The sequence below is a fragment of the Cebidichthys violaceus genome, unplaced genomic scaffold (assembly GCF_023349555.1).
Source record: "Cebidichthys violaceus isolate CVI_PGR_0920_01 unplaced genomic scaffold, fCebVio1.0.p SCAF_14, whole genome shotgun sequence".
NCBI classification, from domain to species: Eukaryota; Metazoa; Chordata; class Actinopteri; order Perciformes; family Stichaeidae; genus Cebidichthys; species Cebidichthys violaceus.
Window position 1 is genome coordinate 10420096 of NW_027176307.1, and position 12082 is coordinate 10432177.

General features: G+C 38.0%; 1 protein-coding gene across 2 annotated transcripts; it reads left to right on the top strand.

The window, feature by feature from the left end:
* The first annotated feature begins 3446 nt into the window (after positions 1-3446).
* Positions 3447-11778, top strand: sh3bgrl2 (SH3 domain binding glutamate-rich protein like 2). Of its 2 annotated transcripts, none has more exons than XM_068708780.1 (4): positions 3447-3692; positions 7434-7619; positions 8366-8456; positions 9171-11778. In XM_068708780.1, exons 1-4 carry the CDS (start codon positions 3648-3650, stop codon positions 9176-9178), a joined length of 330 nt encoding a protein of 109 aa, XP_068564881.1. In that variant the 5' UTR covers positions 3447-3647; the 3' UTR covers positions 9179-11778. The 2 variants fall into 2 exon arrangements, with proteins under 2 accessions (XP_068564881.1, XP_068564883.1); XM_068708782.1 differs by having other exon boundaries at positions 8366-8446.
* Positions 11779-12082: the final 304 nt, after the last annotated feature.

The following is a 12082-nucleotide window of genomic DNA, read 5'->3' on the forward strand; positions in this document are numbered from 1 at the left end:
CCGCATCAAGACAATCTCAAAATCAGCCTACTATCACCTGAAGAATATATTAAGAATTAGAGGACTTATTTCTCAACAGGATTTGGAAAAACTTGTCCATGCATTTATCTTCAGTAGACTCGACTACTGTAACGGTGTGTTTACAGGTCTCTGTAAAAAGTCAATCAGAAAGCTGCAGCTGATTCAGAACGCTGCAGCTCGAGTCCTCACTAAGACCAAGAAAGTGGATCACATCACTCCAGTTCTGATGTCTTTGCACTGGCTTCCTGTCCAACAAAGTATTGACTTTAAAATCCTGCTGTTGGTTTATAAAGCACTGATCTGCTGCTACCTTATGAACCATCCCGACCCCTTAGGTCGTCTGGGACCGGTCTACTTTCTGTTCCCAGAGTCAGAACTAAACATGGAGAAGCAGCGTTCAGTTTTGCTGCTCCACATATCTGGAACAAAGTCCCAGAAAGCTGCAGGTCTGCTGAGACCCTCAGCTCCTTTAAATCAAGACTGAAGACTTTTATGTTTGCTGCTGCCTTTAATTGAACCAGATTGAAGGATATTAATCAATTTCCTGCATTTTACTACTACTGTATTTTATTTCTTGAACTGCACTGCCACTATTATTCTGTTTTTAACTTTTTAGTGTTTTAATGACTGTTTTTAATGTTTCAATGAATGTTCTTAATTGTTTTTAAATCTCCTTTTTCTTTTGCAATATGTTTTGATGCTTTTAATGGTTTTTTGTGAAGCACTTTGAATTGCCTTGTTGTTGAAATGTGCTATACAAATAAACTTGCCTTGCCTGTAAAGCCGACAGATGATTACAAACAAAACACATATGAAGAGTTGATTTTAGACTTCTCTATTAGACACAGCTTTTATTTTATTATTATTATTAATAAATAATTGTTATCATTGTCATTAAAACAGGTTGATAGATGAGTCTTTTGCAAAGACAATTGTTAGCCTCTATTAAATATGAAAATACTATTAATCTCAACTGGAAACAACCTCAAATCTCACAGTGTCACCTTGTGGACATTCATACTCAATGTTTCATTTACAACAGTAAATATTTATTTTATATTCATGATATGCAGTCTTTCTTCTTGTACAAGTAAAACATGTACAGTTACCTCGTTATTTTAGCTCTTTGCTTGCTCCTAAATGGACAGCACACAAAGTAAAAGCTTGTATTTCCTGCAGAGCGGGAAGGCAGCATAAGGACCGCAGTGAGTGTCACGCCTGCTGTAAACAGGACATGTTGTCATCTGCTGCCCTCCTGTGGGGAAGCCCAGTACAACATAATAAAAAACACATCTACAAGTTATTATAAGCTGATATTTTGATTCTGTACAAGTGAAGTCAAACTCACAAAACCAACAGATTATTCTCACAAAGAACATGTTCACAGGTTACAGGTGTAACTATAGTAACTTTACTTGAGCGCCACAATACAACTGAGCCACAATTAGTTTCACCAATAATAAGTGTGACACAGGTTCATAAGTCGACACATTTACATTTCATGTAAACCCCTGTGAGGTAACAAGCTTCCACATAAAAAGTTAATAGTTGAGTCGTACAGTACAAAATAAAGTGACCGACATCCTTCTATTAAAGTTATTGTAGTTGTAATGTGCCGTCAAATACAGCTGGACATAAACCACTTTCCTCACGGTAATTAAAAGCATTGATAATAGAGCTGTTCCATATGTTTATTAAAATAGCTTAAGTAGAATATTGAGGTACTTTCCATTTCATGCAACTGAAAGCCAATATTGTAGTTTTTACTCCAGTACATCATGTTATTCTACCGATTCAGATTATTATACAAAATAAAAATCAACTAATACATTATTATTACAGATTAAACTTCCTGGTATTGTAAAATAAATAATAAAAATTAGGCCCACATTTACCATCTGCATTATAAAAGTGGTGAGCACGTGAAACCCTTACAGTCATTTCATGTTATTCTTTTATAAAGTACTACTGTGATCTGTTCTTTCATCTGGTAGCTCAAATACACAGTCCAGTAAGTACTTCACCCTCTGATATCCCTCATGTACACACTGATGTTGGCAGAGCTGGTTTCAGGTACCATGAAACGTTTAAATGGAGTCTCGCATCACTCATGAAGATTTTAAAGTGTTATGCCTGCAGAACTTCAGTGTAATAAACATTAAAACATAATGTATTTCTTATGTTATGACTTTTTAATGACTTTATTCGACAAGCTAAAATTATGATTTTCATGACTTTATTCAACATGCTAAACTATGACTTTTTAATGACTTTATTCAACATGCTGTACTATGACTTTTATGACTTTATTCAACATGCTATAATATGACTTTTTAATTACTTTATTCAACGTATAGACCCTTTCCTTTAAAATCTAATGTGAAATTCAATGGATGTCGGCTCATGAATGAGATTTTTAAGGGCTTTTATTTTGAAATGCTACATCAGAATGTCCTGGTTCTCTCTGGGTGACACCTTGAGGTGGTCTGCTATCAACCTGAAGTGAAATGATTTTGTATCTATAGACCATTTCCTTTAAAATCTTATCTGAAATTCAACAGATGTTGATTTATGAATGAGATTTTTAAGGGCTTTAATTTTGAAATGCTACATCAGAATGTCCTGATTATCCCTGAGTGACACTTTGAGGTAGTGTACTATTAATCTAAACTGAAACTATTATGTAACAATAGACCATTTCTTTTAAAAGTTAATCTGAAATTATAAGGAAGTTGGTTCATGCATGAGATTTTGAAGGGCTTTCATTTTTAAATACTACATCAAAATGTTCTGATTATCCATAATTGACACTCTGAGGTGTTTTACTATTACTCTGATGAATTTGATGTAGTTTAGTCATTTTTAAGTCATGCTGTTCTGTGTTAATGTATTCTTTATTAATATATTTGAATAAACACAATTGGAATTAATTTTTTACTTGAAATACAGTGTGCCTGCAGTAATTATTATTGTGTTTAAAGTTAGCATTTATAAAATGTATACTTTTTCATTCATTAATTTAGTTTCATTGATGTATGTATCTATTTATTTATGTTTTCTAATGTATTAATTAATTGATCTATGATTTACAGACTTATTGAATGAATGTGACATATCCTGTCACCACGTTCACCAGAACTTTGCTCTTATTTTGAAGTAATTTCTTACACGCTACTACCGTAATGCTTTGTACATATGAGTATCGCAAAACAACGTGCGGGCTGGCTTGACTGTGTTTGTCGAAGTGTATACTTCATATTTGGTCCATACTATACAAATGTAATAATTTTATTATCGATGAACTGTACAATACAGTGTACAATCATGTTTGTTATTGTCTACAGGAACTGTTTCTTATTTTATTTTGAAAACTACGACCGGAAGTTCAGTGTTTTCTGTGATGTCTGCATTGTGCATCTGTTGCAGTGAGAGTACTTGAGCGCTACAGCCTGCAGACGCGCATGCTGTGTTATTTATCATGGCTCAGTTTAAATACTGGAGACGCGTGTCTTCTCTCTTCTAAAACACAGTCGGTAGTTGAACTTAATTTTTTGTGTGTGTGGAGATAATCACTGCTCGTTGCCACCCACTAGTTTGTTTGTCGAGTCGTAGTATTCGGGATTAAAATGGTCATCAAGGTTTACATCGCCTCCTCAACCGGCTCGGTCGCGGTGAGTGTTTTTGCAATTGTGTTTTCAAGCCTGTTGACAGTTGTATTTAAGGTATGTAGGCATATTAAAAAGGCATGTGGAAATCTGTGTGACTTAAGCCACTGTGTGACTCAAGTATGTTCACAAATCAGTGGGAGTAATCAGCATCATTCAGACAGGAAGAAAGATTGTTCACTAACCAAGACGCACATTTTTAATTGCCAGTGTTGATTTATTTTGTGTTCTGGGCAATGCATACGTCAATTCAGACTGTTGCATTTTTGTTAGATGCATTTTCAACAAAAGGTTTATATTTTTCATTTGACACTGTATTAAGCCTTCATTGTGTAGAAGCTTAGTGAATAACAACATATGGTAAAACGTCTCCCTCCAGAACAAAGTTTGGTGTGCAAACAATAACCTGACCTATAAAATGACAGATCCAGTGTCTATTGGTCGTAATGTTGTTAGATTCCCAAACAGTATTTACAGCAGATTTGTGTTGCGTTACAGGACCAATAATGATCACATGGGTATTTTACTTTGAAGACATCATCAGGAGATGCACCTCTGGAACAAACCTCCTGTGTCCTGTCCTCCGCTCTTATTTGTGTTGTGGGATGTTACTTTCCACTTTGTTCCCCTCCTGAGTGATTCTAGGGTGGGGTTCCTACAACTGAGCAGCAGTAATATGCCCAAGGGATTTGGGTAGTCGATCAACAGATAATTCCAGCTTCTCGGATGTGATCTTTTTTTTTTAACCATTGTATATTCAATATGATTTGGTTTTGGACTGATACTCAGACAAGAAAGTTAAATGTTTCACTTTGAGCTATGAAAAATAGCTTTTTGCAACTCTTTTCTAACATCTAATAGACTTAACTAGCAATTAATGGGCTAATACAAACAAACAAAAAATACTGTACATATTAATCAATAATGGAAGTAATCGTTAGTCCCAGCCCTAGTGCTGTAGTGTCTATTGGGAAACAACAGACGCATGCCGTTGAGAAGGCCCAGCTGATATTGAGTACCGGCAGAAAATCATCAAACAACACTCCTCTGTGAATGCTTCAAGTCCTAGGTAATGGGGAAAATGAGTAATATGTTTATTTTATCATGCTCCATCTCTAGAAGAGGGCAGCGAAATTAGTAAGCGCTTAGATATTTTTAACCCTCTGACACGTACATTCAAAACACACAGACTCTCTCACATACACGAGGCACAGTCATGCACGCCAGAATAGGTCGACCATTTGGCTCAGTTATGCCCGTGTTGAGCTCATGTGAATGTGATTTACTGTGAATGCTTTAGAATTGAGTTACAAGTGATTGAATTAAGAGAGAAGGTGAGACTGATTTCAAGTGAAATGGATGTGTGTGTGTGTGTGTGTGTGTGTGTGTGTGTGTGTGTGTGTGTGTGTGTGTGTGTGTGATTGAAAAACAAAGAGAGAGATAGTAGTGTGAGATAGAGATGCAGGGAGACGGTGAATATAGGGAAGTCAGGAGATGAAATTTGAAAAACAGACATGTTCCTCAAGCAGGAATACGTGTGCAGAATCAAGGGAAGAGTAATAATCAAAACGCTACATGAAATAAGCATTTCGCAGCTTAGCAACAGCAGATTAGTGAGGCGGAAATCATCACCACAGAGTGAATGAAGTGTAAATTAGGTTACCCCCCCCCCACCCTCCTCAGTGAACATGTATCAGGTCAGTTAGTTTGTATGAGTATCGGTCTCATCAGGGTTTTTTTTGTTCTAATTCCTAATGCCCCAGTAATTATCCTGACTGTAGTTTTTAATAATTGCAAATACCACTATGTGTCCTCACATTATCTGACCAAAGAAATCATTTCATGCTTAGAAAGCATTGCAATCCTATTTGTGCAAATAATGTGCAAAGTTGAAAATAGTTTTTAGTGGTAATGTTTTATTTTCAGATTCTTTTTGTTTTTCTTTGTTCCTCAGGGTAGGTGAAATGTTTTCTATCCAAAATCCTCTCTTTTGCCCGTGTCCCTCTCTGTCCGCGACTGATGGATTAGTCTGGACCTCCGGTTAATCCCTACATTTCAGAACAATGCATGCATACTCGTATACTGTAATATGAGTGTTTGTTTACGAGTGTCATTTGTGTATTTGTCTGTAATCCTACAGGCATACCAAAATCTGAACTCATCCATCCCCTTTCACACTCGCTCACTCACCCTCACAGGGGGGACCTCTTTCATTATTTAGTCTTCCCGCTTTTCAGCTCAGGGGAAGCTCGTATCATTTGTACTATGTTGCATCGCATAGACTCACACCAGTCGTTCTCTATGGAGTCTTGACCTTTTGACGAGAGCAAACAGACACATTTTTCTCTTTAAAGACAGTCAGTAAACATCCAACTCATTTACTCTCTTGCGAGAGTCCAGATAAAGCTGTTTAATGGCCACACAAAGGAAATCACCAATAGAAAGAAGACACAACAGATTATCTTGTTTGGGTGTTTGTGTCTGTAACAGACGGTCCAGAACAATCTCTTACTGTCTTTAAGGTAAAACAATAGCCCCATTGTGGCCCTGCGCATCACTAAAATTTTGGACAGACATGACGTGTACACACACACACACACACACACACACACACACACACACACACACACACACACACACACACACACACACACACACAAACACATATCATTAAATCATTATCTTGTTCATCTTATGCATCACATAGAATTCCTAGAAACATGTTTCCAGGGTACTCGATAATACATGATCATTCAGCCACAAAATATAAGGCCTTGTTTATTTTTGACCATATTATATTTATATCCCCAAATTGTTTTGAATAATCAGCCCTTTTGTCATGTTAATGAATGCTCAAGCATACATAGTGTATTGACTGAATTTAAATCACCGCAGTGGACCGCATGAGATGATAAAAATGTAGACAAAACGCAATGAATGAACAAAGTGGGTGTTGTTACAAGTGGGAAACATTAACGAATGATTACAGTGAATGTGGAATGATTTTGGTGCTCTACTCAAACTTAGAAATAACACAAGCTAGATGTGAATGAAAATGATCAATTGAAAAAAAGGCAAAATACTGTTGAAATTAGGTAAAATTAGTAAGCTAATTGAGTAAATTCCATTCATCATTCTCATCATATAACTCCAAGACATGTGGACTGTGCCTCTGTGTTTACGACTCTCAATTCTGTGGGAGTTTTCTCTCATCTGAAATGATCCTGGTATTTCTTTTTTTCTCTCAGCATGTCGTGCGCTTTCATTCACTCGCAGAATGTCCCAGAGCACATACAGGGATAATACCACAGGGATCTGTGTTGTATCCGTCGCATGGAACACAAATGGTCAAAGTACATTGCATAGTCTTCAGGATGAGGTTCCCTCTTTAGTGAACACTTAGTCGTGTGCCTGGGAAGTACACAAAGTACACGCAGCTGCAGAAACGATGCTGTATAGGAAAATTATGTCAGCTCTCCGACTTTAAACATAATCTCCTCTGCTAATCAATAATCCTTTATGTCCCCATTACCAAAGGAGTCGCTATGCAGTGAATACACCAGTAGTATACATCATACGGCTTGGCCAAGAGCAATATAAAGAGACAGTGACCAGCTGTACTTTATGTACTTGATGGCAATATGAGATTATACATATTTGGTTGTACATTTGTCACCACCTCTCCCTAACCAACCGATCTTCACTCCACCCTCTTTCTTTCTTTTATCCATTTTCGACCTGTTCCAGGTAAAAAAGCATCAGCAGGCAGTGGTGGGTTTCTTGGAGGCCAATCGGATCAGCTTCCAGGAAGTAGACATCACCATGCTGGAGGAGCAGAGGCTCTGGATGTACCGAAACATCCCCAGAGACAAGCAGCCGGAGAAAGGCAACCCACTGCTTCCGCAGATATTCAACGAGGATTGCTATTGTGGGGTACGATGGATGTTTATCTCTAATTTTAATAATGAGCCATCAACCATGTGGAATGCATTCTGGCTTCCAGAAATCATGTGAAAATTCCACAGATTCACATGATGCACAATACTGATGGAATGTGAGATACAGACTGTGGATCCGCTTATCAAAACATTGAGGTAACGTGACACTAGTGGTGAAAAATCACATTCGATCAGACACATTTATGACACTTAGTGCAAATAAATCATCCAGAAAATTGCTGCATTTTATAGGAAGAAAAAAAGAGGGATTTTGATACAAAAAATACCAAAAAATTGTAAATCGTTTGGACATATATTTAGCATATAACAAAAGATTACAGAACACTAAACACAGGAATACGGGGTTAGAATGTATTTGAATGATTGTTAACGCTCAAGCTGGTTATGCACAACAGGTCACATCAGTCTAAGTCAGTACAAAGTTGAGCTACCTATGCTGGTGAATGAGTTCGATCCGTCAATGCGTGCCAGTTTATGTCCTCCACTGATCGTGCACGCCACTCTGTAATCCTGTCGTAATCCAGTTTCATGGGTGGGGCAGATTATCTGCTCTGCCTGCCGTCACTCTCACTGGCCAAGGTAATCCAACATTACTCTGCAATGTCATGGCAACTGAATTATATTAAAAGCAGAAGAGGAACTATTTGGCAGGGATGTTTACAACCGTCTTTCAAACGTAGAGATTATGTAACATTCTCATGTTTTTGTCTTCCCCCTCAGGACTATGAAGACTTCTTCCAGTCAAAGGAGGACAACACTGTGTTTGCATTCCTTGGGCTCAGTTCCCAACCCTCGGTGAAAGTAAGGGAGGGTATGCATTTGAAGACACTAAAACACACTGTTGCCTCTGTGGTATAAATCATACAACCAACAAGATTTGCTGTCAGGTCCCAGTTTCGCCACAGTGCTGGATCAGCAGCTGTAGTTTCTGCAAACTGCCTCTGAAATGTCTGATTTATAACTTATTAGCATTTCATGCGAATCAGCTTTTTTTCTGGTAGGAAAGAGAAGTCAGTTTAAAAGCATCAAATCCCATACATCTAGATTCTCAATCTCTCTTCCTCAATCTGTTGTACAAATATCAATATGTATCTGCTGTGTCTCCCAAAGATCCTCTTAGAATTTAGATAATCAACCAATGGAAAAAGTTAATCTCTGTGCTTAGATGATCGGGAAACTAATACAATGCACAGCAGAGTATCTCTCATCGGCATAGTGGATTTGGACTGAAAAATTGAAAATTACAGAAACCATTCAATGATTCTCTTATCAAACATCAAAGGACCTTACCCCCCCCCCCCCCCTCACATCCTTTTTCTGTCTCTCTTCTAACAGTTGATGAGATAACTAAGTTAAAATAGATCTGATAACGCGTAAACAAGCAGGATATTGCAGATACATTCAGTGTGGTCATGTTACATGACTAGTAGAAATGTCTAGCTATATAGCATGTGTGCATAATAATAATAATAATATGAATGTAGATGATAATTGTTCAATCTCTCTTCCCCTTCTCCCCCAATAGGATTCTGAGTCATAGCCTAGGTCAATCCGCTGGTACATGACGTCCCAGGAACCTTAAAATATGAAGATGAAAACGCATCACTTCCTGCGTTGCATCACCTCTTCTCACGTGTTCCTCCTGCTCCAGCATCTTGCCAAACATCAGACCCCACGGATTTCCCCCTGTGTGACCTCTCCTGACTCGTTAAACACTCCAATCACTTTAGTCTCCAAGAAGTGTCTGATTCTCAAGATAGACGTAATCACAGAAGAAGAGGATTGACTTCACGATGGATGCATTTGTGTTTCCTTTTCATGTTTAATACACTGTGACAGCAAACAGCGAGAGTAGCATAAATTCTGTGTACATTAGCTATAGTAGCTTTTGCATCACTAGACCAGCTGCTTTAGGTCAATATACAATGCAGTGAATGGGGAAAGAACTAGCACACAAGTCTCCTGAATACACACCTATGACCTTTATTGTGTGTGTATATGCCTTTGAGTGTGAGTGTGAGTGTGTGGGTCTGTTTCAATCAGTAGCTGTTAATGAAGGTTGTGTTAAGTAAGAGCAACCTGAAATAACTGTGTGTGTGTGTGTGTGTGTGTGTGTGTGTGTGTGTGTGTGTGTACATGTGTGGCCAGCCTTCATGTTAAGTATGTAGTCACTGTCATCAAAACAAACCTTACTCGTATCATTCCACTGCCAAACTACTTTGATTAAAGGACTGGGTGGCATTTATTATATGTTTTTATATCTTATAGTCTATAAATCTAATAAAAAGATCAAAACCAACAATGTGTTAGTCTTTTACGTTCTGACTTCCATAACCTGTCTGTGGCACTCAGCCCATAAGTCTTTTTAAATAGGTTTCAATTATATAGTTTCATGTTTTAAAAGGCCAAGTAATTCCCTAAAACAGCAGGGCACTGTAGTTTTTAGCAAATGTTACTCAAACAGGAGTGAATAGCACATTTGTAGGGACTGTTTTAAGCTGTTGAATATTACACATGTGGTGCTCTAATGAGTATTTACAGCAGCAGGACGGTGTTTATAGGATTGACTCAAAATAAACTACAGTGGCCAGGTTCAAAATAATGAAGGAAGATGACAGTTGGATCAATTAATTGTTGGTTTTGGCCTTTTCATTGGATTTGTTGACAGCATGAAAAACAGTGCCAGCTTTATCCTCTAATCCAGGCCGCTGTAGACAAAGCATGGTTACAATCACGGTCACATGAGCCATAGAGGTGCACTTCCCAGATTACTACTCCGAAGTCCTATTAATTAGACAGACGACAGGAGATAAGAAATTATATCTTATTGCTCAGAGATAATCAAAGCTACAAAGCTCTGCACAGACAGACTTCAACTCGGCTTCCCCTGCTGTCTCCCCTTCTCCGTATATATTTCCTAGTGGCTGAGTAAACAGATGCTGAAATGTGAGCACACTGCCCTCTGCGTGTTTCATAAAATGAACATGTTGACACACCATGGCCAACCTGCCGTTACGTCCTCCAATCTGTGTCCTCCGTCCCAAACACCAACACTAAGCATGTCTCTCGTCCTTATTAAATTATCATGGGTGGGTGGTTAACTAATTCCTTTATGTTTACACATGAAGGCAACACCCTCACTAGCCATGCTTACCTAAATGTTGTGCCATCATGTGAAAGGATGTCATTTTCACGTATTTGAAATAATGTAGGGGGCATCAATGTACTAACGACATTCCTATTTGGCTGAGTTGTGTCCTTGTGTTGTGAAATAATGTATACTAACAAGACAGACTCCAGAGACAGGTGAAGGTGGAAACATAAGAAGACAACCAAGCAGAGAATATGTGTGAGGAGGTCCCTGTACATACAGGGGTGAACTAATGGGGATAGCTCATGAGGAAGGAGGTTGAGAAACTGAACTCTAATCTTACACCAGTATATAAAATCCACTGTGCCTTTCTAGTGACTGATTATTAAAAACACTCAACACCCGTATCTCTCTGAATAGAGCAACTGTGTAGAACCCACTTCTAAAATGTTCCTTGCTTTTCAAGGCCGCAATACCAAAAACATTATGTAGCAGTTGTGAAGTTCACCTGTTTCCCCTTTGCGCTGTTGTAATTTAATCAAGATAAACTGAACTGAGATTTGCTCATTAACTTGCGTTTGAACTTATGGGACGATCATCCTGCTTGTGACGTGATTTACCCAGACATCAATATGTGCTTAACCTGCTGTCCAAACCTCAGTATCATCAGTTCTGTCATTAGAGAATACTGATTGAAGACGGGGGTCACTGTGTCACTATTTTAGAGTCTGTTATTCTATAGTCCTGAGGAGACAAGTAGGTGAACAGATGAACAGGTGAACAGGGACAGCTGAGTAGAACTGAGTCATTGTTAATGTCATTAGTAAAAACCTGTGGCTTTTCTTACTATGACAAGTCAAAGGGTTGTTGTAAGAAATGCCTGTTTGGCTTACAATAACACAACTCATCAACGAACAGCTCAATATCCCTAATCAACCTTTGTCTTCTCCTTTAGAACATAAAACATATTTGATTGTCTATTGTGCATATGGTATGTGGAAAACAAAGAAGTTGTTTCCTAGTTAAGATGAGAATGAGCATGTACGGGATCTACTTGAAATAAAGTGTCAAAACTACAAAATCAAAAGGGTGTTTGTGGTCATATTGTGAAATGGCGACAGGATGCAAATTGCATTGTATTAGTCTGACAGGGACAGTGCTTACTGATCAATAGAAACACATATGTAAATGAGCCAGAGTTAGCCCAAAAAGTTGCTGCTGTCTCTCGCCAGATGTTAAAAAGACATCTTAAAAGTAGAAAAAACTGTGTTGCAGAATAACATAATAAATATATGTAAAATAGAACAGTGCACATCACCAATAAATAATGCCACAGTATAACAGAT

Excerpts from the sequence above, each read along its gene's own strand:
- sh3bgrl2 (XM_068708780.1), top strand. The coding sequence starts at position 3,648 with ATGGTCATCAAGGTTTACATCGCCTCCTCAACCGGCTCGGTCGCG. Across the intron at positions 3,693-7,433 it reads CCTCAACCGGCTCGGTCGCG|GTAAAAAAGCATCAGCAGGC; the intron begins GTGAGTGTTTTT and ends GACCTGTTCCAG. Across the intron at positions 7,620-8,365 it reads ACGAGGATTGCTATTGTGGG|GACTATGAAGACTTCTTCCA; the intron begins GTACGATGGATG and ends CTTCCCCCTCAG.